The following is a 25,774-nucleotide window of genomic DNA, read 5'->3' on the forward strand; positions in this document are numbered from 1 at the left end:
ACAGACCGAGTAAGGGCAGAAGGTTTTATTTTAGTTAGGGCATCATGATTGGCACAGGCTTGGAGGGCCAAAGGGCCTTTTTCCAGTGCTGTACTTTTCTTTGTTCTTTGTAAGATTATCCGTCAATCTAACCCAAATTCTAGGTACCTTTTTCTTCTGCAGTGCACAACACACATGAGAGAAATCTGACGAATGTTTAACAAGATATGGTTGTTATCGGATTCAATGGAAATTCTCTTCTGCTTCGTTACAGACATTTCTGTCCTTCAAATGCTTCATCTTATGAGAGAAACATCTGTGCGCCTGGGCATTACTGTCCTCGAGGAACAGGATCTCAAGATAAATTCCCCTGCCCCAAAGGAACATACAACAGTTTGTCAGGAAGGACCAGTATTTTGGATTGTATGCCATGTGATGCAGGTAGAAAATTAAAATAGAACAACATAGAATATAGAACATACGGTGCAAAAGGAGGCCATTTGGCCCATCGAGTCTGCACCGACCCACTTAAGCCCTCACCCTATCCCCGTAACCCAATAACCCCTCCTAACCTTTTTGCTCACTAATGGAAATTTATCATTGGGGCAGCACAGTAGCATAGTGAGTAATTGCTTCACAGCTCCAGGTTCCCAGGATCGATTCCCGGCTTGGGTCACTGTCTGTGCGGAGTCTGCACGTTCTTCCCGTGTGTGCGTGGGTTTCCTCCGGGTGCTCCGGTTTCCTTCCACAGTCGAAAGATGTGCAGGTTAGGTGGATTGGCCATGATAAATTGCCCTTATTGTCCAAAATTGCCCTTAGTGTTGGGTGGGGTTACTGGGTTATGGGGTTGGGGTGGAGGTGTGTACTTGGGTAGGGTGCTCTTTCCAAGAGCCAGTGCAGACTCGATGGGCCGAATGGCCTCCTTCTGCACTGTAAATTCTATGATTCTACGATCATTGCCAATCCACCTAACCTGCACGTCTTTGGACTGTGGGAGGAAACCGGAGCACCCGGAGGAAACCCACGCAGACACTGGGAGAACGTGCAGACTCCGCACAGACAGTGACTCAGCGGGGAAATCGAACCTGGGACCCTGGCGCTGTGAAGCCACAGTGCTATCCACTTGTGCTACCATGCTGCCCATATTACTGGTGTTCAAACAGCATACATGAGTGCAAAAATCCAAAGCACAAAATAATTTGGGTGATGTTAACCCAGAAAACATTTAAACTAAAAGTCTAAATGAAGTTTGAATTTCCATAGCCCTGCTAAATTATTTCTGTGTGTTCCGCCAGTTCATGTTTGTTCATTATAAATGAAACCACGCATTTTTAACATGTATTATGCATAGCCACATGACATTTACTGTACTGTGTCCAGTTTTGATCACTTGAATGTTCTGTGCCTTGCAGAAAATCCAGTCCATTTAATCTGACCGTAGTCACCAAATTCAAATCCTTCCTCAGTCGCTCTCTGGTCTCAATTGGCCTTCGTAAGGCTCCCGATAACCATTGCTACACGTCTGTACAAAAGCTTCTCATGTCAAAGATAATTTACATCTTCTGCTGTTGATATTTGAGTCAGCCATGTACTTAAAGCTATTATATATTAATTATAATTTTTGCACCCTTAAGGATTCTATGAAGTAAGAATTGCTCACAGAAAATGATGCGCTTGTGTGGTGCATATAGTGGAAAGCCTCTGGAAGGTGTTAGTTGCTGGAGATAAAGGCAAACTCAATTCTTTATTTGGAATTTTGAAACTATCCCCAGCATACTGTCAAAATGAAATGCTCTCTCACAAAGGATAGTTCACATTCTGTGAAATTTATGTGTTTAATTCTTCCCCACAGGACGTTACTGCGAACAAGCAGGTCAAGAAAATGTCACCGGATTGTGTGCTGCTGGTTATTACTGCATGAAGGAAGCCACAACTCCCATGCCAACCGATGGTATATCTGGCAAAGTGTGTCCTCCAGGCCATTTCTGTGTCCGTGGAGCATCTTCCCCAGAGCCATGTCCAACTGGTTACTATAGTAACAGCACACAGAACAAGAGAGTGGAAGACTGCCTTTCTTGCCCGCCAGGTATTCCTTCCTGTTCTGTCTCGTTTTCCACTGCCTCAAAAAGGTTAGTGAGCTGTCTTCATCTGTCTTGTAACTCTCTCGTTATTTGCTAGGAGTTTGTGATTCATTTTCTGTAGCCTTTCCTGTGGTATGGTGTTAAACATTTGCTTAGAATTTATAAAATTAGAGCAGCGCAGTGGTTAGCACTGCAGCCTCAAGGCTCTGAGGTCCCAGGTTCGATCCCAGCTCTGGGTCACTGTCCATGTGGAGTTTGCACGTTCTCCCTGTGTTTGCATGGGTTTTGCCCCCCCCCCCACACACACACATACACAACCCAAAAGATGTGCAGGGTAGGTGGATTGGCCACGCTAAATGCCCCTTCATTGGAAAAATGAATTGGGTACTCTAAAAAAAAAAAAAAAATTTAAAAGAATTAAAAACAAAAGAATTTATAAAATTACACTTGTTTTCTAATTGGCAAATGCAGTAGAGCACTGGTGCATGAATATCCAAAACTCCGAAGAGAGTTTCACTGTATGTTCAGCAGTACACCAGTGTTATTCAGTTGGCCCTGATACTTTAGTCGGCTCAAATAGCATCCTCGCCACTGAGTCAGGAGGTGGTGGGTTCAAGACTCACTCCAGAGATTTAAGCATGGAAATCTAAACCAACACACTGGTGCTGTAATGAGGAAGTGCTGCATTGCTGCACTTGATATTTTTCAGAATAGACATTAAATCAAGGCCACTTGGACTGCTCTCTTAAAATATCATGCAGTGTTATTCGAAGGAATGGTGGTGGTGGTGGGAGAGGGGGAGGGGTGCTCTGGTTTTCTAACAAAAATTGATTCCTTGGTTGTTTATTTAATTGCCATTTTTCAAGCCTTCCTTTGTGTAAATTGGCCGCAATATTATACATAAAATTGACAAGAATTCAAAAGTGCTTCATTGGTTGTAAAGCTGTTTAATGTCCTGAAATTGTAAAAGGCACTTTTCAAAGTTCTCTCCCCTTTCCTCCTTTTGACTCCTGCTGTTGGCCTGCCCTCTGGCTGGGCTTCATGCTTACAAATTGAGAAGAGATCAGGATAGCTGACAGGCTGAGAAGCCTTTGAGATTTCTATATAACCATGTATCAATCTTCCTTCTGATTTGTAGTTGTAAAGTCAAGTAATAGAGTTTCACAGCACAGCAAGAGGCCCTCTAGCCCACCGTGCCTGCTCCAACCATCATTCTAATCTCATTTTCTAGCACTTGGTCCGTAGCCTTGTATGATATAACGCTTCGACATATCTAAATGCTTCTTAAAACGTTGAGAGTTCCTGCCTCTACCACCCTTTCAGGCAAACTAGTGAGTTCCAGATTCCCACCACTCCGAGCTGGATGATGGGTGAAAGAATCAGAGAGACCTGTGCCTGGAGTTCCCCACTCCCCTGGACTATGCAAGTGCCCCATAGAGGAAAGAATGTCTCTGAAGTCACAGGCGCCACTTGAGAGAAATCCCGAGGGAGTACCCGTGTTAAGGTTATTTTTATTCTGTGCAGTGCAGTTGTGGGGCATCCATTCCCAGGCAGATGTAAATTCCAATCCACCCCCCACCCTCTCAATAAAAACATACAACAGAGATCTGCTTAGCCATAATACTTGTGCAAGGGTAATAACTTGAACACAGCAAAATAAATCATACTGTTACACTTGCAATATAAATGAAAGTCAAAACAAAAGTAATTCAAGAGGAAAATGAATGAATGAAGGAAATCTTCTTCACCACCAATTCTATTCCCTTCACAAGCGTTTGGCAGGTTGTAGGATTGTAGACCTTAACCTAATATGGGGATCCCGTTCAAGGAGATAAAAGCTCTCTGAAATTTCTCTCCAGCCCCAAAGGAAAAATTGCAAAACTGTGGGATATCAAGCTAGCATTATGACCTACGTTATTCAATCTGTCCAATTTAATCTATGCCTGATTTACAGAGTGGTTTATGTTGGTGGGGTGTATGAGCCTATGATCGAGAATGCGAGCTGTTCAAATGAGTCTACAGTTGGAGCCCAAGTCTGGTTTGCAAAGTTCTTTGGGTACTTTTTGGGAAAAGGCATTTTAACAATTACACCCTGCTTCTACCTCTTCAATGTAAATACTCCTGAATTATTTTGTTATTCCAGGAGTCTAGCAATGCAAACAGTGGTTTGTTTCTCTGAAGCCAGAAGTACCGTGTCTGGTGTCGTTGGACTGTTATCTATGATATAATTACGCAATGAATTTCTTAACAATGTGTTCAGTGATGGGGGTGGGAGTAAATGTGTATAATGTGGAGGCAATCTACATTACTTGGGAGAGATTTGTGATTGCCTCTGAGCTGTCTGTTACTCTAGTTGTAGAAGATGGTTTGCATGCCAGTTGCTTACCAACTGACTGGTGATGTGAGTGGGGGGGGGGGACATCCTTTAGTGTTCCTCAATGGAATCTGTCTCTGCTCTGCTGCCAGTTTAATATTGAACTATCAATTTTTAACAAAGTAATTTGGAACAATAAGGAAATTCTCATTGTTCTGAGATGGCCCGTCTAACTGTGGACTCGAGACATGGTCCTTGGTTAGACTGTGGTCATACTCTGGTATCTGCTTAACATCTGTTTATTTGTATTACATCTAAGAGGGGCTGGTTTAGCACAGGGCTAAAGAGCTGGCTTTTAAAGCAGACCAAGGCAGGCCAGCAGCACAGTTCATTTCCCGTACCAGCCTCCCCGAACAGGCGCTGGAATGTGGCGACTAAGGGCTTTTCACAGTAACTTCATTTGAAGCCTACTTGTGACAATAAGCGATTTTCATTTCATTTCAACAGGTTACAGAGTCGGCATGTTGTTCCAAGGCATGGGTCCAACCTCTCATGACTGACCGATGTCACTGATGTAGCAGCATCCGGATCATACCCTCATAACTCTTTATGCTACAAATGTAATTTTTCATTTCTCAACATCAAGCTGTTTCTCTTATTGTTTTCTTTCCTAGGATTGTCCTGTGACCGACAAGGACTTGTTTCACCTTCCCAGTCATGTGATGCAGGGTTTTATTGTCCACCTGGTCAGAACTCCAGCAGGCCAACTTCTTTCATCTGTACCAGAGGAAACCACTGCCCACAGGGGAGTGGAAAGCCAAGACCATGTCCCCCAGGGACCTTTCAGGACCAGGTTGGGCAGGTACAAAATACAAATTTGTTGAAGTTTTATCATTGGCTTCGATGGGAAAAGCACAATATGGAATATATATCAGTAGATCAAAAACATAGGTTTTGCCTCAAACATCAAAATAGAGGGCAGCACGGTGGCACAGTGGTTCACATTGCTGCCTACGGCGCTGAGGACCTGGGTTTGAATCCCGGCTCTGGGTCACTGTCCGTGAGGAGTTTGCACATTCTCCCCGTGTCTGCGTGGGTTTCACCCCCACAACCCAAAGATGTGCAGGATAGGTGGATTGGCCACGCTAAATTGCCCCTTAATTGGAAAAAATTATTGGGTACTCTAAATTTATTATTTTTTTAAATCACAAAAGCAAGATAACTGGTCATTATCACATTACTATTTATGGGATCTTTCTATGCACAAGATGGCTGCCACATTTCCTGCATTCCAATAGTCACTACACTTCAAATTTGACTTGTTGGGCACTTTGGAAATCCTGTAGTTGTGAAAGGTGATGTATAAATGCAAGTACTTTCTTTCTTGCTAATAGTGAACACTCAGCTTATTTTTTACATTGTAAGTTGTCGAATGAAATAAGCTCCCCTCCAAAGATTTCAATCTGAGGAAGCACAGCGAGGGTTTACCAGACCGATTCCTGGCATTACGGGACTGTCCTATGAGGAGAGATTGAGCTGGTTCGGATTATATTCACTGAAGTTTAGAAGAATGAGGGGGGTGGTACTCACAGAAGCCCATAAAAGTCTAGGCTAGATGCAGGAAAGATGTTCCTGATGGTGGGGGGAGTCCAGAACCAGGGGTCACAATCTAAGAATACAGGATAAACCATTTGGAACTAAAATGAGGAGAAATTCCTTCACTGAGTGGAATTTGCTACAACAGTATGTTTTCAAGAATGAGTTAGATATTGCTCTTGGGACTAAAGAGATAAAAGGATATGGGGGGGGGGGGGAGCAGGAACAGATGACTGAGCTGAATGACAAGCTATGATCATAATGAATGATAGAATGGTTTGAAGGGCCAAATGGCCTATTCCTGCTCCTATTTTATATGGTAGACTGGTAACGAGACCTAACCATGGTGGCCATATTCAGTGGATGGGCTGGTGGGCAAATTTATCAACAGCACAGTGACATGCCTTTAATTCCAAAGGAAACCACTGTCTTTTATGTGTTTATTTCTGTCATAGAGAGCTTTTGTTTATTGTTTGACAGAAGTACATGGCTGAAACCTAACTCTTTAGTCTTCCCATTTAGGCATCTTGCATCCAATGTCCTGCTGGATATTTCTGTCATTTCACATCGGATGTTGATTCTGACCTCTCACATGGAGTACTGACACCCCTTCCATGTCCCAGGGGATACTATTGTCCAGAAGGTAATGTTCATATAGTTGTGCTTTCTTAATTTAAAAAGTGAGCCAAACCATTAACTTCCAGCCCTTATTAAAGCAAGGTAAATCTTTCTAGATAATCATTAAAATCTGAATTCCTGTCATTGTGGGGAAGCAAAGGTTTAAAGGAAATGTGATCAAGATGTTTAAAAATGTGTGGGGGATTAGTAAGATAAATAGAGAAAGACTGTTTCCAATAGTTTGTGAATGAGAAACTGAAAGACATAGAAAGATTAAAGGGAAGGAGTTTTGTTACACAGGTTGGTTAGGATGTGGAGTGCGCTACTAAAATCAGAGGAGGTGGCTTGTTAGGATTTAGAATGCAGAGAAGGCTTGTTAGGATAGGGAGTGCTCCATGAGAAACTGAGGAGGAGGCTGAGTTAAAAGCAAAATAGATAAATATTCATAGAATATCATAGAATCCCTACAGTGTAGAAGGAGGCCATTAGGCCCATTGAGTCTGCACCAATCCTCCGAAAGAGCACCCTACCTATTTCCACTCCCCTGTCCACCCCACCCTATCCCCATAACCTAACCTGCACATCCTTGGACACAAAGGAGCAATTTCACATGGCCGATCCACTTAACCCGCACATTTTTGGACTGTGGGAGGAAACCGGAGCAGACATGGGGAGACCATACAAACTCCACACAGACAGTCACCCAGACATGGGCAGAATCGAACTTAGGTCCCTGATGCTGTGATGCAGCGGTGCTAACCACTCTGCCACCATGCCACCAAATTCAATTTTATTCATGGCATGAGGGTAGTCTAATGGAAATGGCCTCCTCTGGTCAATAAAGTTCAGTGATACTCCGAAGCAGTGGAAAAAAACAATGGCTTAGGACCTTGACTCACGTTACATTCTTTTTTTAAAAAAACATTTATTTTACAGATACAGCCTAAGGTTCGAATATATAATTTCTCTTGTGTACTTTTCCCTACTACTGAATGCTATTTCCTTCAGTCTGCCTTTATGAAAGAACTTAAGGGTTAGCACTCATCTGGTGAGAGGTCTCCATGGATTTGCTTATATCCTGTGAAATGTAAGAGCTATGTGTATGTGTGTGCTCTGATCAAAATCAAAAGTGAAGCTAAAACTGGATTGCATGGCACACTTTCTTTCTATTGGTGTCATGCTGAAATCCCTGAAAGTCATATTGCAATAGTTTCCAGGTAATGCACACAGCTGGGTAATTCCAAAATGAAAATTATTCCATGCAGTATTTAAACCAACTGGTGACCACTGGAATGGGATGGGGGGAGGGGGGTGTAGAGTTTCCTGTGTAGGAAAAAAAATAACCTTCATTTCGAGAGAACCCGTCTACAGTCACACTGCACAGAGGAAATCTGCCCCACTGTAGTAAAGGTGGGTCAATTTGGAGTAGACCAGGGAGAGAAACTAAAATGGCTGTACCCAAGAGTTATCGAGGAAGTAGCACCCACCATGAGTTGAAAATTGCAGCCCAGGCGGAATGGTGCATATTACATGCTGTTGACAACTCATCAGATCTTCTTGAATTCTAGGTACAATGTCTGCTTCCCATTTTCCATGCCCTATTGGAACATTCAGCAATCGAACTGGGATTGGTACAGTCACCGATTGTCTTTCGTGTCCACCTGGGAAATATTGTGACAAGAGAAGCCTGACTGAACCAACAGGAGATTGCTGGGAAGGGTATGATACAACTGTTTATTTTTGCTTTGACTTCGACCAGATACTTTCCCCAACATTTGGGACGGAACATCTTGCTGTAAGTACAGTAAGAAGTCTAACAACACCAGTTTAAAGTCCAACAGGTTTATTTGGAATCACTAGCTATCGGAGCGCAGCTCCTTCACCAGGTGAGTGGATGAAGGAGCTGCGCCCCGAAAGCTGGTGATTCCAAATAAACCTGTTGGACTTTAACCTGGTGTTGTAAGACTTCCTACGATCCAACGCCGACATCTCCACATCATTGCTGTAAGTAGAAAGCAGTGATTCACATATTCACACTGGTTTATCGTTTTCTCTGCACCAAAGTGATTAATGACTGGAGATTTTCCCAGGCAGAATTGTTATTTTGTGATTTTGACAGAGCCATTCCCTCACAAGTCAACTTTAATAGAGAGCTGCTTTGATATATTTATTTACAAAAATGCAGCAGGAAGCAAAATATTCAGTGAATACTAGAGTTTGTAAATGTACAACCCTCTATAATAAATAAGCCTCTGTGTATAAACAAGTTTCTGAATTTCCAAAGTCCCTGCTATTGGTTTCACTAAGTTCTTTACATAAGCAGTTTTGTTTTTCTTTTTCAAATGCATTTCACAACTAGATGAACATCATTTGGAAGGCACAATATATTTTCAGTCTCCTGTTTTATCCACTTAATTTTGAGGCTACGTTTACAGCCAAGTAAAAGATACTTACCGGAAATACAATGTGACAAATATGATTTTCCAAATAAACATTGATGGAAGTATGATACCCAGTGAACCTCGTACAGCAGAAAGCACGTTCCTGCACATTTTCCACGTCCTACATTTTCCGGATGAATTAGGTTATTAAATAAACATCATGAGCGATTCCCCTCAATCAATCAATTATTGATTGTCACCTTTCATTGAAATTTATTTCTCAGTTATGTGGTCCCATCTCGCGCCATTTCTGAATTGCTACTTATGTCAATCACAATGTCCTGCCCCCCACAAAAAACGGGCTGGAATTCCAGGATTACATTCATCCTGACCCAGTAACAACCCTGTCCGAGATTGCGTCCATGCTCATTTAAGGCTGGCAGACGCTGCCTCTGCTATTTCAAAATCTTTGTGTCTTGGGGTTAAGGAGACCCTCGGACTCCATTGGAGACGTTAAGTCAGTTCACGCTCCCTTATAAATCAGAGAAACGGATTTACTCTTTGGGAATCCGTACTGCTTTCCTGGTCTGGGGCACCACCCACCACTCGCAAGAGACCCACATTAACCCTTCTGGAGGCCTGTCTGCCCCATCTCACACCAGGGCCCTTTTAGACTTTGGAATCAGGGGGTCTCTATAATAGGAGTCTCCTCCAGCTGGGATTGCTGGCTCCACCGTACAATTCTGACTGGGATTTCCCAACTACAGTTGGGTCCTTTTATTGAGTTAAGATAAGGAACAAGTCAATCCAGTGAGTAAATTCAACCCCATTGTATTTGGAAGTTGTTTGCATGCCTACATAGATTCAAATGGAAAGGCGTTTCCTTTTATTTGCATTGTACTTGTACACATTGAATTATCAATGATGCTGTGTAGTACTTTTTAAAAGGTGATCATTTTACACTTCTTTCTTAGTCATTGCTTTTGATAAAGCACATTTAATGAGCTGCAGTGAACAAAATCTGCATTGGCTGCAGTTTCAGAGCCACATGAGAAAATATTTTGTTGTGACTGGGACTTTGTGCAATGTGTTTCCCAGTAGGAGATTTACGCTGAATTTCCTTTGACTGATGTGCTTTTCACATTGCATTTACTTTGAGAGAATCAAATCAATTGCTGCATTCTTAAAGCAAGTGCACTCAATGATGCCATATGTATTCCAGTTTGCTAATGGAATATGGTTGCCTTCTTTTCCTGAATTCCAGATATTATTGCATTCAAAACTCTTCCTCTCCAAATCCAACTGATGAAGTTACAGGTCGCAAATGTCCTCGAGGCTTGTACTGCCCCAGAGGTTCGAAGAATATGTTGTCCTGTCCAGTGGGGCATTTCGGACCAGTGCAAGGTAACCAAAGCAACCAGGGTTTGTGGTGATTGTATATCTGTGTAGATGCAATACAACTGAGCAAGCACTAGAGGGAGCATGGGAGAGATATAAATACACACAAACAGGAAGTCAGCACACACTTCACAGGAATGGGAGCTGGTAGCAAGACAGACTAGCAGCATAGATGTAACTTTAAGTTAAGCACTGAAGAGAGAACGAACTCACAAAGCATCTACTTCAACTTTAAGACTACGAGCTTTATTAAGACAAGGAACAACACAGGGTTATTTTATTTTCTCTCTGCGTCTGGAAAAACAAATGCCTTTTTCTCTTTTAGGTAGTGGGTCAGAAATAGATTGTCCCCCATGCCCGCCAGGGCTATTCTGTAACACATCTGGACTGGCGTTTCCTGCTGGAAAATGCAGTGCCGGCTACTATTGCATGGGAAAAGCAAGAAGAGCAACACCCACTGACAATGTCACAGGTAAAGAGCAATACCCACTCACCATAACTGTGAAAAGCACTGATCATGGGTACAATGGGATGTTTTCATACCCATCAGTCAACCTCGCCTCTATGTACGTTTGCTAATTAGAGTCAGCAATCTATGTGCCAATTCACATATTGCACCATCTGATGTGAGAGACCCGAGTGTGCTATATATGGAGTCATAGCCGTAGTGTCATAAGAGTGCTACAACACAGAAAAGGCCATTCGGGCCATCGCCTCTGTGCCAATCAAAAACAACCACCTAACTATTCCAATTCCATTTTTTCAATGTAAATTCTTGTTCAACGTGTTAATCTTGTCCTCATCAATGGAAGAGTAATTGAAGCAATACACGACTCTTTTAGTCCAGTGCCCTCATTAAATATTCTCCCTGTTGAACAAATTTGAATTTCTTAAATGTACTAATGCAAGAACGAGAATTGCGAATGCTGAAAATTTGAAACAGAAACAGAAAATGTTGGAAATGCAGGACTGGCAGCATCTGTGAGAGAGAAACAGTTAGGGAAAGTCACAGTAAGATACCTCAAGGGCACCTAAAAATGGAGGTTCACACTGTAAATTCAGAGGGACCAAGCATGCAGGAATCTTGGAATGGAGAGAAAACATCTCCAGCATTGCTTGGGCCATGATTGAGCATTTTGCTTAAGTGCGGTGACTATTGGCAAGTAGGAAATATGGCAACCAATGTGTGCACAGAAAGATCCCACAAATAGTAATGTGATAAAGATCAGTTAACCTGCTTTAGTGATATCTGGTGCAAACTCTGGGCAGAACCTTGTGTATAATCCTCCTTTGTCAGTGTGTGGCTGAACATAGTTTAACTGGACACAAACTTGTTATCCATCCTACGTGATCTGGAGAAATGTGAAGTGATTGTGGTCAATTTTCAACAATATGCGAATTTGTCACTAACAATGAAACAATTTTTTTACTCTTCATTTGAAGTGTAATAAAGGACCAGGAATTAAAATATTAAGGTTAGCTTTTCTTCCATTACTGGGATTTTTTTTTTAAATGGCTGTGTCCTAATTAGGTGCCAGGGCTCCCAATGCTGCTGGCCCAATCAGAGGGCTGACCCTCTAGAGCCTTGGTAGGTGGGAGCTGTTGAGATAATCACCAAATGAGGCACAATTTGCTCATGACTTCAGCACTTAAAATGACTGAATCGAAAATTATGACTGTGATGAATGTATTCACCATAATGCATGCATAATACTGTAACCTGTGACCTATGACCTGGAAGTGGTGATATGAACTGCTTCCAGGTACTTTACTGTAACCCCAGTATGGCTCCGCCTCTGACTCCGCCCACACCGGGGCATATATAAGCCGGCCTCTTGCAGGCGGCATCCATTCTGTACTATTGACTCTGGCTAGGCAAGTTCATGACTATTAAAGCCTACTGTTCACTTGCTCTCTCTGCCTCACGGTGAAAACAAGCTCTGGCACTGAAAGCCGCTGGTGCAGGAGCAACCCTGGTGTGCCATTCAGAGGTACTTGAAAACCTTTTGCTCTCAATCAGGTTTTCAGTGCCATTCAATGGCATATCAGAGTTCTCGCTGGACCTGAGTCCGGGGACCAAATCCTCCAGGCCGGCTTCCATCCTCAAAGGGCGCCCCAATCTCAATGCTGCTGCAGAACAACTACCCTCTCTCTTTCCCCCCCCCCCCCCCCCCCCCCGGATTGTTGGCAAGCACAGTTATGTGAAAGAGACTGTCTCTTTGTTCTGAGCAGCTGGAGGGTGAACAAAGAGTCAGCCCCTTTAAAAAAAAACTGTGGTTAGAAGAACAGCTGCTCCTCTGAGTTAATGGATCACTGCAGAGCTAAATAAGCAATCTTAACTATTCATTTGAAACTGTCGGACCTGTCAATCAGAAAACTTTCAAAAAGTAATAGTCCATGAAATTGCATTTAGACTATTCAGTTCAAAGCTTTTAGGCTCCTCGGCATACAAACAGGCAAGAAAAAGTTAGAGTAATGAAATTGATTGTGAAAAAACACTTCAAAGATTTCCACCACATTTAACGGGATACTTTTACCTTCATCTCCCAGATCTTTGAGCTCAGCATGCTGACAGACTATTTAAAGAGTTTAGGGGTACAGATGGGAACACTTTCTCGAATGATACTGACAGACTAGTTAAAAGGTTTAAAGGCTGCAGAAGGGAAGAGCAGCCAAACAACCCCATCCCATGAAATGCCCTTGATGTTAACCCCTCCAGTCCAGCACAAACCTCCCATGAAGGAAGCCCCTCGACACCTGGGTGCAGTTTGTAGGGAGGGTACTGGAGGGTATTGACAGAAATCTTTGGATCCTCACTGCCTTTGACAGAAATCTTTGGATCCTCGCTGTCTTCAGGTGATGTCTCAGAGGACTGGAGAATAGCCAAAGTTATTCCTTTGTTTAAGAATGGTAGCGAGGATAATCCAGGGAACTACAGGCCAGTGGGCCTTATGCCAGTGGTAGGGAAAGTGCTGCAGATAATTCTTCGCGACAGGATCTACTCCCATTTGGAAGCAAGTGGTCGTATTAGCACGAGAGGCAGCACGATTTTGTGAAGGGGAGGTCGTGTCCCACTAACTTGATAGAGTTTTTTGAGGAGGTCACAAAGATGATTGATGCAGGTAGGGCAGTGGATGTTGGCTATATGGTCTTCAGTAAAGCCTATGACAAGTCAGAGGATACAGCAGGATTTAGAACATTTGGAGACTTGGGCGGCGAGATGGCAGATGGAGTTTAATCCGGACAAATGTGAGGTAATGCATTTTGGAAGGTCTAATACAGGTAGGGAATATACAGTGAATCGTAGAACTATCAAGAGTATTGACAGTCAGAGAGATCTTGGTGTACAGGTCCATAGGTCACTGAAAGGAGCAACACAGATCGAGAAGGTAGTCAAGAAGGCATACGGCATGCATGCCTTCATTGGCCGGAGCATTGAGTATAAAAATTGGCAAGTCATGTTGCAGCTGTATAGAACCTTAGTTAGGCCACACTTGGAGTAAAGTGTTCAATTCTGGTCGCCACACTACCAGAAGGATGTGGAGGCTTTAGAGAGGGTGCAGAAGAGATTTACCAGGATGTTTCCTGGTATGGAGGGCATTAGCTATGAGGAGAGTTGAATAAACTTGGTTTGTTCTCACTGGAATGAAGGAGGTTGAGGGGCGACCTGATAGAGGTCTACAAAATTATGAGGGGCATATACAGAGTGGATAGTCAGAGACTTTTTCCCAGGGTAGAGGGGTCAATTATTAAGGGGCATAGATTTAAGGTGTGAGGGGCAATGTTTAGAGGAGATATTCGAGGTAAGTTTTTTTTTGTTATACAGAGGGCAGTGGGTGACTGGAGCCCACTGCCGGAGGAGGTGGTGAACGATAATGACGTTAAGGGGCAGCTTGAAAAATACATGAATAGGATGGGAATAGAGGGATACGGACCCCGGAACTGTAGAAGATTTTAGTTTAGATGGGCAGCATGGATGGAGCAGGCTTGGAGGGCCGAAGGGCCTGTTCCTGTGCTGTACTGTTCTTTGTTTTTACACTCTCTCTTTCCACCTATTGGGCTGTAAGCTGCTAAATTCCCAATTCGTAGGACTTTTGGCAATTCATATCAACAAGCTCTTGGCTTGTGTTTGTGGTGCGCGCGCGGGGCGGGCGGGGGGGGGGGGGGGGGGGGGGGGGGGGGGTTGAATCTCTCAACCTGGCCGTAAATTACATTCAAAACAGTACTAATGAGCTATTTGCATGTTCCCGCCTGATTCACCGGGTCATTGGATTCCCTCCACTGGCGTTGGCCCCTGAGAAATCCAGGCATAACCTCCCTAATTAATATACAAGCTATATACGGGAGCGGTGGCATAAAATGGTATTGTGACTGCACTAGTTAACCAGAGACCCAGAGTAATGCTGTGGGAACCAGGTTCAAATCCCACCACTGCAGATGGTGAAATTTGAATTCAATAAAAAAAATCTATTGATGACCATGAAACCATTTGTCGATTGTCATAAAAACCCATCTGATTCACTAATGTCCTTTAGGAAAGGGAATCTTCCGTCCTTACCTGATCTGGCCTACATGTCACTCCAGGCACACAGCAATGTGGTTGACTCTTAACTTCCCCCTCGAGTCCAATTATGGATGGGCAGTAAATGCCGTCCCAGCCTGCGATGCCCACGTCCCATTTACGAATAACAAAAAACAAAATATTTGTAGCAATAATAATTTTGCTTCATTGTAACTGTGACCTTTATTTCCTTACAAGAAGATTTGAACAGATGTGTTTTCTCTTTAAAAATTACAATATAAACTATTTCTTGAATGGATTCAGCAAAGAATAACTTTTTTTGAAAATTGTTTTTTGTTTGAGGTAACCGCTGTCCGATTGGTCATTTCTGCCCTCCTGGTAGTATTCGGCCATTGCCATGTCCTCCTGGGCAATACACAGACGTCATGCAGAGCCTCAAATGCCATTCCTGTCCTCCTGGGTATTATTGTCCTCTGAAATCTTCCATCCCAAAGGTAAGAATCCAGGTATAATCTGCTTAAACGTATGGGAAAATATGTATCTCCATTTAAGGGAAGGATGCATTTCTATTGTAAATGTGGAATGACTTAATGCATTAAAAAGCATATGCAACAGCTTTCAGCACTGCTGGGGAAGACCTGAATAATGTAAGGATGTAACATGTATTGAATTTAAAGCTATCATACTATGCTGTACTTTCACTTGGTCTTAGAATATTCTTGTCAGTAATTATTTTTATTATCTGTCTGTCTTGAGTTTTCAAGCATTTTTTTCATCAACTGGTTAGGTCCATTTCAATCAATCCAACTTCTGACCACAAGGTCAGGCAACAATCTGCTACAACATGTAAGTAGCATTTCTCCATATTTGGCCACTGGGGAGATGTACGTTCACTGATGAATGGACATTCTTTGAAATGGGGAAAAAGTCTCGAGGCCCAACATGTTCAAGCCTACCTTATCCACCTTCTAAGATTATGTTTTCATCGTTACTCCTTGCAGAAGAACGCTAGCACAGTGGTTAGCATTGCTGCCTCACAGTGCCAGGGACCCAGGTTCAATTCTGGACTTGGGTGACTAAGTGGAGTCTGCACGTTCTCTCCCTGTCTGCGTGGGTTTCCTCCCGATGATCCGGTTTCCTACCACAGTTGAAAGATGTGCAGGTTAGGTAAATTGGCTCTGCTAAATTTGCCCCACGTGTCCAAAGATGTGTGGTTACAGGCCTGCAGGAATGGGGCAGGGGAATGGGCCTAGGTGGAGTGCTCTTTCGGAGGGCAGATGCAGACCGAATGAGCAGAATGGCTTCCTCCTGCACTATATGGCTTCTGTGATTATATAAACAAATCCTTTTAGCTTTTTCTTCAGTAACATTTATTATCAAATTACCTTTTGGGTGAAAACATTGACTGACTTTCTACTTATTCCTAACTTTCTAACTTTAACTTGTCAACTTTGCTCCTTTGAATATCCCCATCAGCTGGTCATTCAGCTCATTGCTCAGTTCACTGGGCTAAATTGGTGACGTTCCACCTAAATAATGACAATTGGCATATTTCACTATCACTTTGGGTGTAATTCTCCCAAGCACAGTTGGGCGTGGGGGAGAATATGACAGGAGGCCCAGAAATCTGCTTCACACGCCAGTGTGAATTTACAGCAGGATCCTCCGCTGATGCTCCCCGTGGCAGGTTGGAATCTGCTAGAGACCAGCATGAACCTTATTTTCATCTTGTTAATGGGATGCAGATGAAAGCTAGAAACCCCCAACCCCCCCCCCCCCCCCCCCCACCCCCACTTCAGATTCTCCCCGATGCCAGTGGGAAATTGCCTCCGCTTGAAACACGTTTGGAAAAACAAGGTGGGGAAATGTTGGGATCCACCTGAACAATTCCAAGGCCTCCTCCAGAGTTAAGGATGGAAGCCACCCAGAACACCATAGCAGTGGGTCAGGGGGTACATCTTCAGGTGGACTTGCCAGATCTAGTGTCCTGAAGGGGTTCTGACGTCCAGCCCCAGAATGCTCCTGGGAATCCATCTTTGTTCCCATCTGAGAAAGACGATAGATCAATGAAAGTTGCTTTTTTTTTCTTGTCTCCCTTCTTATTTGAATCCTTTACAATGTGTGATAATTAGCTTGAATCAATTTTATCAATTGATTTCATTATCAAAGTAAATTCAATGTCAGTTCCAGGTCTCCCCTTTTCCTAAGAAGGCAAGTCTGCTTAACTTCTTAAAACTTGCCAATTTTTTAATGCAAATTGCCAGAGTTTGAAATACTTTTATTTCAAACTTCCAGCATCCATGGTATTTTGTTTTCATTTATTTATGCCTAAGTATGGGATTACTTGCTTTACTTCCTCTATTACCTCTTTATCCAAACTAGCGGTATTCTGGCATTTGAAATTTGTTGCAGGGCAGTGGAAACAGAAGATGTAGAATAATATAAGAATGAACTCTGCATTTGTGTGGGAAAGTGGAGTTGAGTCCCATAATCGTGCTGAATGATGGAGCAGGCACAATGGGCCATATGGTCTCCTCCTGCTCTTGTGTTCCTGTGTACCTAAGCAGGTGTACCAGATTGTCAAAGATGGAATATCCTTTTCTCTGCTCCCTGATATAGATTTGTCCTATGGGATTTTATTGCCCTGTTGGTTCAAGTGATGTATTGAAAGCTTGCCCTCGCGGAACCTTTGGAGATCAGAAGGGCCTGATAACCTCTTCAGATTGCAAACCTTGCTCCCCAGGTTACTATTGTGATGGACAAAATGCAACATCAGTAACAGGTACTTAAAACCAACTTCCATTGTTGAAATATGCATTTAAAGCATTGCAACATGGCATCGCTAAAAGAAAGTGTGTCATGCGATCTAGTATTAGTTTCACTTTTGCTTTCAAGCAGAGTGCAGCACCTACAGCTCTGCTTTATACCCATGTATATCCGTTCAGATGTGCCTAGTCTCAATAAATGAACCCATAATGCATTTATGCAATTCCTTATGAGTGATGGGTGCCCATAGTAGCTGGCCCCTTGAAGGGGAGATCTTATGAAGGGTTATGTGATCTGCTTATCCAATCGGCTGCTAGTGTGCAGAATCACCCGAGCAAAGCTAAAGCTTTTGTTCCGTTCAGTCCAGGAAACAGATTGGCAGCATCGTGGCTGCACTACTCTGCAAATAGCATGTTGTGCAAATAAACGTTCATTATTTGTATCTAACTGGTGTAGCCATGTTATTACAGTGCCTTTATATCATATTGACAATCTTACCCAAACCTGTGCATGTTTGGGATTGGTATGTCTTCAAAAGTTTTCGTAGGACAGAGTTGGGGAGGACATCTGTTCAATACGTTCACTTTTCTATTTGAGAACTAGGCTTTAGAAAAATGAGATGAAGGTTATTACTTTTTGGTTTCGCCTCATGTCTTGATATTGGTTTCTATCTGTGTTTTTTTAAATCTCTCTTGGCCTTTGTAAAGTTAGGTTGGAGTATTTTCAGATCAATGTCCATTGAACTCGAACTGTGCTCATACTTTTGCATGGAATTAAATCTGGCTTTTCTTAATTCTTAAAAGCGAAAATAAAAAATATGAAAATCACACCGAGTTTACACTGATTGGCATCTGCTCTAAAATGTATTTCTCCAGGGGATTAACAGTAGTTCCAAGAATAAAGCCTGATTTAACTCACCAAGCAACATTCTTGTTAAATCAAGCAGATATTAATTGCTTGGATAACATTTAAAAAAACTGAGCCAGTTGCTCTATACCCAGAGATGCTCATTTATACCAACAGTTATTATTTTTAAAGTAGATTTATGGTGCATCAGATATTATGGTTTATTTGGCTTTAAAATATAGAACATAGCTATATAGAAAATAACTTGGTATTGAAGCCCTGGTCCACACTTCAGAAAAGATAGCCTTCCATTTGCTTTTGTTTTAACCCTGTTAAGTTTGTATAATTATTTATGATTGTCAGTTGGGCTTACAGTGTGCTGTATCTGCATGTTGTAGAAGCTACATATATTAATACACAGGGCCCTGCTTTTTGCAGACAGAAAAGACGGGTACATACATTGCACCTCTTTCAGCTAGAAAAAATAAGTAACAGCAGTTCACTGGCTCATTCATCAAGGCAATGACTTTACTAATCAGAGTCAAGCTGCCTGGTTTAAATTTCAAACAATGCTTGGCAGTTAACATCTTCAACTGGTGCATTCTTCCTGGCAACATCTCTACCAATTAGAGTCCACTTGCCAATGGCTCTTCTCATACAGTATAAATTTGTTGGCTTCCATTACATTGTATTCTTGTGAATTTCTCTGATGAGAGCAAACTAAAACTTTGACAATAGGTGAGCGGGTGGTGAAGATCAAGGAGAAATAGGAGGGGGAGTTCAGAGGGGAGATCAATTGGGGAGTATGGAGCGAGGCACTCCGTAGGGTAAATGGGACCTGCTCCTTTGCAAAGATGAGCCTGATGCAGTTTAAAGTGGTGTACAGGGTGCATATGACTCGGGCGAGAATGAGTGGGTTCTTTCATGAGGTAGCAGATGAGTGTGAGAGGTGTGGGCGGGGCCAGCAAATCTCACACACATGTTTTGGGGTTGTGAAAAATTGGGAAGATTCTGGGCAGGAGTATTCGCGGTCTTAGCCAGGATAGTGGAGGATGAGATATTTGGGGTTTCCGAGAAGCCGGAGCTCATGGAGACGAAGGCCGATGTTGTGGCCTTCGACTCTCTGATTGCATGGTGGCAAATCTTACTGGAGTGGTGGTCGGTATCGTCACTGGGTGTAGCGGCTTGGTTGGGAACGGAATTGTACAGACTGTATAGTTGATTGCTGGGAAGTATGTTTCCCGGGGTGTTTATATGTTTTGATTCATGTTGGTAATAAAATAAATTTTTTTTAAAAAGCTTTGACAAAAAAGTATATTTTTTGCCAACAGTACTCAAGTTCTACACTACCAAATGACTATTAATAAGAAATTGTGGAATTTGATCAATGTTACATTTCACTTGCAGATCTCTGTGCTTCAGGGTACTACTGCCGATCTGGATCTGATTCTAAAGAGCCGACAGGTGATCACAGAGGAGATGCTGGTGTGTGCCATCCTGGGTACTATTGTACATTAGGTAGGATTTTCAACTGTTCTTAGGAACGTACTTCATCAGTATTTCAATTTGGACTTTTTCTCTTGGGTTTGTGGCCGTACAGCAGTTTTCATCACCAAAGCACGCTCTTTATCAACTGGCATCTTTAATTTGTTGCTTTGTACTGGTTAATGTAAACAATTCATTAAATGGTTTTAAGTAAACTGCTATTCTTTTTAGGTATTTCCATTTCTTTTTAAATCAATTTCCTCTGAACATCACATTTGCTGGTAAAACAGGACGTGGGGCTTTGTCCCATATTGAAAACAGTGTGCTTGCTGCCCAGTTACATTATCTGTGAAAAAAAAACAAACCCTGAATATCCAGCCTAGAGTGAAGTTCAGTAACTTCTTCTTTTAAAACAGGAGGCAGGGTCATTTGATACAAAAGTAAAATATTGTGGATGCTGGGAATGACAATCCTGATTCTTTTGCTGTCAGCCTGGTCTGAATAAAATTTGAGACGGATTTACAGGTATCAATTATTGTTTATTTTAACCAGCTAGCTGGGGTGACTCACTCTATTGGGAGAGTGGAAACAACTAGTCTCCTGAATCTTTAACAGCCAGAGTGAACAAAGGGACAAAACATTTCTGTACAGATACATTCAAGTTGCATCAAATTTCACATACATACGACCAAATAAGGCAACAGTAATGAATGCAAAATTCCCATAGGCTATCCCTATACACTTCTTGACCTGGCCATATATCCTGATTGGCTCATTTCACATTCCTCAGCCCTGGGCTCACTTCACATTCTTCAGCCCTTTTGGGGGGGGGGGGGGGGGGGGAGCTTTCACTCAGCATTCTCATCCTAGTAATTATCCAAGCCATGCTTTGCCCGGTTTCTTTGTTCCGGCTCCTATACCCGGGTATCCTCTACATTATCCTAACTAATTATACCATTTTGTATCACATTCGTTTGTTCAATTCCTCAGGAACAGTCAGCAGGCCTGACAACACTTGTAAAGAGAGAAACAGAGTAAACTTTTCAGATCTACACTTTCTGATGAAAGACCATCATCGATCTGAAATGTCAGCTCTAATTAGCTCTGTACAGATGCTGACTTCCGTTTTTCCAGCACTTCTGTTTTTATTTTGGGATTATTTGATAGGAATATTTATTTTATTTGTTTTGCGATGTGTGATTGAGAGTTTGTTTCTACAGGAACTGCAAATCCCATTGCTTGTCCAATTGGCACATTCAGCAATCTTCCACAGCTTAAGTCTCTGGATGAATGCCAGCTGTGTTTGCAAGGTAAAGTATATTCATGATGCATACCTACAGTGTCATTCATGTTCTGACCAATAACTTACAATTATTTCCATAGGGTGCTCCAGTTTCTTCCCATAGTCCAAAGAATTGCAGGTTAGGTGGATTGGCCATGGTAACGTCACCCGACACACTTTGATGCATCTTGTTGCCATCTAGCAGTGGAGGTCCGCCCCCATGGTAACCCCCTGGGATGTGGGGATTCAGTGATGGTAATGCCACTGAATGTCAAGGGGTGATGGTTTGATTCTTTCTTATTGGATTTGGGCATTGCCTGGCATTTCTGTGGACACAAATATTGAACACTCAGCACTCCTACAAGCATTAACATTATACAGATAACACTGATGTGTACCTCTATGCAAAGAGCGATGGTGATGTCTCTCATCACTCATCCTGTTCAAGGTCATGATGGGGGCATCTTTGAGATACCACAGCATTCAGACACTGGTCCTTACTGCCCTTTCACCTAATCCCAGGGTGGGAGGGGTTGGGGAATGTTTGGGAATCCGGTGCCACTGAGATTCCCGACGGAAGCGCTAGGGATGCAGGAATAGCCGCTCAGTTTGGGGATGATCAGGACTAGGGAGTGACTAAGGGGTGTGATATCTTATCAGGACTGTGGTGCCAGCAGTAAACGTGTCCTGCCAATAAACAGGTTTATCATGGAATTCGGAGACGCCAGATGACCTCTCGTGGGCTGCAGTCCCTCTCCGAGGTCAGGGGTCCTGGTGGTGTTTTCCTGCAACTAACATCTGAGGTGGGACTGCCTCTCCACACTTTGTCAGCCCATAGCCTCCTCATCCCTGGAGAATAGTGGCAGAAACAAAAGGCCCGAGCGTTGATGCTGGGGATGCTGGCATGGCCCGTGCCAGCAGCAGAGCGTCTTTACTTTGGGAAGTGAGAGACACATAGTGCTGCCATTCTCACACTGCACAAGGATGAAACAATGGGTCTGGGTGGGGATTTGTGGAGGATGGCGCCATGAAGTTCACCAGGATCTGCTGGGGAACAAAGTGATGTTTCCCACTAGGTGCCTATAGTTTCTTGCACTTCCTCACCCTCCCGCTACACCAAGGTGAATTCCCAGGATTCGCAGTTGAGGTTGAGGCTGCCTTCTGCCTTCCATGCACTGGTATCGAAGATGACCTTGGCAGGCGTCCCTTAGGGGACTTGGATTTATGGCTCCCAGCCTACTTTTGGGTATCACAGATGCTACCCTCCCTAGTGTGCTGGGCTGGAGCTGTGTCGATCAGCTGGGCACCCCAAGACTCTCCTCGGTGGAGGGCTTTGGGCTGCGCTCCAGTTGATCCTCTTCCCTTCAGGCACCCTGGGGCCCTATGCTCTTCCATGCAATAGAGGGTCAGCTGGAGTGAGATCCAGAAGTCCTACCATACCCTGGTGTAGATCCACATGGATACCCACTAGTGCTTGCACCGTGCTGCTGGTGCCCTGCACCATGCAGCTGATGCCCTCAGACATGGAGTGGGCATCCCCCGGTCTCCACTGCATATCCACCCTCAGTGTTGGCCTCATTGCATAGGATTGACGGGATCCCTCCGAATGCTGCTTCCCTGGGACGTCCCTGCCTCTGCTTGCCTTAGATTGTCAATTGTGAGTGCTCAACAGTGAGTGACCCAGAGTAAATCTCACCACGGTGTGAGTATTTGGGTTGGCGGAGGGTGCGGGTAACAGTTGTGATGCCTCTTCAATGGAGGCCTTTGAGAAATTTCCTTCTGAGATGCTTGTGGTCCGTGGTCTCCAAGGGATGTGAGAATGGATCAGGCTGGCTGACTGATTGCCCTGCAAACGAAAGGAGATGGCATTAGTACCGCACAGGGGATAAATGATGGGACAATGTTTACTTACATGAGGCATGGGAAGAATGACTGTGTCCTGAGGGTTCTCACTTGTCTGTAACCGAATGCGCCCTCTGCACAAATATGGTCTTGCTCCTCCCCGGCCAACTCAATGGCTCTTTCCTCAAAGGGGGCGAGGCTTCGGAGCTTGCGTATGGGTCCGGGTGGCTGCATCTGCTCACCCCTGTTAGGTTTGGGATTTTCCTGCAATGAGACAGATGGGGAAGAGTAGAGCTAAGAGTCCTGACAGTTCAGATGATGCTGAGGCATGGCCTCTTGTGAGTCGTGAGTGGGAGCAGGGATGTGAGGAGCAGCGTAGATACTCTGGGACGCCATGGGGATTGGAGAGGCGGGGGGGGGGGTTGATGAAGAGGGTCTCATAGAGCTGTTGGCAACCCACAAGGTGGCTGGGTAAGAGATCGCATTGGAGGTGCGAGGGGTTTGTGAGTGGGTGCAGCGAGAGAGTGGAGGTGGCAGACTGCGAGAAGAAGGTCATTCACCTTTTTCTAACATGGCTGCCCCATTCTCTTCTGCAGTGAGCTGGCACTGACTAAGGCAGCCACTGCCTCCCAGGCGGTGGGTGATGACTTTGTTGGAAGGATGTCTGCATGATCATGAATACAGGGTGTCCCACCTCCCCTACACACCATCCATGAGCTCCATCTGTGAACTGTGATCTGGTTTCCTGGCAGCTGTCTCCTCTAATGGATCTAGATCGAATGGATTGCAGAGATTAAGTTGCCCTGGGTGAGCGAGGGAGGCTGCCCTTAGCGTGGTACATTCACTTGATTTTTAAAAAACACTTTCAAATAGGCATTGGTTTTTGCACTGGGACTGATACTTTGCCAAATTCTGGTAAGGTTCCAACCATAGTATTTAGTTGGAACTTTGGTTATAAGTACGCTCCTGCCTTTTAGATCAACCAACCTTCAGAAAGCTTTGCACAATAGTAACAATTGAGGCTCAGTGTGTTCAGAATTACATATTTCTAATTGCTGAATTCTGTTTATGCATGCCACTTGCATTAAATTTACATCTATTTTATTTGTCTTGTTACAGCTTCAGTGCCAGAGCACTTGGGGGAGATTAATATAATTTAATATCTTGGGCGGGATTCTCTAATCCCAAGCGTCCACGCCTTTTGCGTTTTACGAAGGCATGAACGGGCCGATCAGATGACTAATTTTGGCCCCTCCAGCTGCCGATCCCGGCGCGAACTTGGCGCCGCAGGATCCACGCATGCGCAGTGGCGCCGGCGCCAATGTGCACATGCACAGTGGTTTCCTTCAAAGCGCTGACCCTGACGCAACATGGCGCAGAACTATAGGGGCCGGTGCATAGGAAAGGAGGCCGCCCAGCCATAGAGGCTGGCCCGCCGAACAGTGGGACCTGATCGCGGGCCAGGCCAAATTGGAGAACCCCCTCTCCCCCCTCCCCAACCCCCCGGACCTCCCCCCCCCCCCCCAACCCTTCCACGCCGAGGTCCTGCTCCTGCCGGCACCAGCGGGATTCGCGTTTTTGGGACGGCCGCTCGGCCCAACCCGGGCCGAGAATCGGCGGGGAGGTCCTGTAAAGTGGCAGCCGACCGGCGCCACGCCAACCACGCCGGCGCCAATGATGCCAATTCTCTGCTCTGCGGAGAATCGCGTGCCGCCGTCTTGGCGGCATGGCGTGATTCGCGCCGGTCGCTGGGATTCTCCGGCCCGGCCCCGGGCTGAGAGAATCCCGCCCCCTTATTTCTAATTATGATGATGAAATTAGGATATAGTGATGAAATTAGATTGATATAAAGATCAATTTTCATAAAAGAGAATCCCAACAGTGCAGAATGAGGCCATTCAGCCGATGAAAAGAGCACCCTACCTAGGCCCAATCCCCTGCCCTTTTTCTGCAACCACACCTAAGGGGCAATTTAGCATGGCCAATCCACCTAACCTGCATTTCTTTGGATTCTGTGAGGGAACCAGAGGAAACCCACACAGACGCAGGTCAGAATCGAACCCAGGTCCCTGGCGCTGTGTGGCAGCAGTGCTAGCCACTGTGCCACCGTGTCACCCTAAATTTTAATCTCGCAGCCAGAGGTAGTCAAAACCAACCACTTTCTTATCTAGGCCTGGCCATTTCAAACTGTTAGTAATGTTGAACTGGAAAATTTTGTGGATGGATATGCCACATGTTAGAAACATTCAGGTGGGGCAGCAGGGTGGCGCAGCGAGTAGCACTGCTGCCGCATGGCGCTGAGGGCCTAGGTTCGATCCCAGCTCTGGGTCACTGTCCGTGTGGAGTTTGCACATATTCCCTGGGCGGGATTCTCCCATTCGGCGGCAGAGTGTCCACGCCGTTGGAAACGCTGTCGCCTTTTACGACGTCGTGAAGTGGCCGCTGGGAGTACCGATTCTGGCACCTACAGGGGGCCTGCACGGCGTTCACGCCACTCCCATCCCAGCGCAAACTGTGCGCCGTGGGATCCGCGCATGCGCAGTGCCAACCGCCGCATGCATGGTGGCCTCCCTCAACGTGCCGGCCCAGACACAACATGACTCAGGGGCCGGCGCGTATGAAAATAGGCTCAGGGAGCGAGAGGCCGGCCCGCTGATTGGTGTG

The 25,774-nt window shown here is 44.4% G+C and overlaps 1 protein-coding gene across 1 annotated transcript in view; it reads left to right on the top strand.

The window, feature by feature from the left end:
* The first annotated feature begins 206 nt into the window (after nt 1-206).
* LOC119954019 (multiple epidermal growth factor-like domains protein 11) overlaps nt 207-25,774 on the top strand; it is a 45,250-nt gene continuing 19,682 nt past the window's right edge. The window contains exons 1-11 of the mRNA XM_038778794.1: nt 207-420; nt 1,832-2,065; nt 5,049-5,236; nt 6,493-6,613; nt 8,157-8,307; nt 10,234-10,373; nt 10,693-10,839; nt 15,232-15,383; nt 17,509-17,671; nt 19,909-20,019; nt 21,207-21,296. Of these exons, the coding sequence (XP_038634722.1) occupies nt 207-420; nt 1,832-2,065; nt 5,049-5,236; nt 6,493-6,613; nt 8,157-8,307; nt 10,234-10,373; nt 10,693-10,839; nt 15,232-15,383; nt 17,509-17,671; nt 19,909-20,019; nt 21,207-21,296 (1,711 nt within the window). The remainder of the gene's footprint in view (nt 421-1,831; nt 2,066-5,048; nt 5,237-6,492; nt 6,614-8,156; nt 8,308-10,233; nt 10,374-10,692; nt 10,840-15,231; nt 15,384-17,508; nt 17,672-19,908; nt 20,020-21,206; nt 21,297-25,774) is intronic.

This window comes from Scyliorhinus canicula, chromosome 19 (assembly GCF_902713615.1).
Source record: "Scyliorhinus canicula chromosome 19, sScyCan1.1, whole genome shotgun sequence".
In the NCBI taxonomy this organism is placed as follows: domain Eukaryota; kingdom Metazoa; phylum Chordata; class Chondrichthyes; order Carcharhiniformes; family Scyliorhinidae; genus Scyliorhinus; species Scyliorhinus canicula.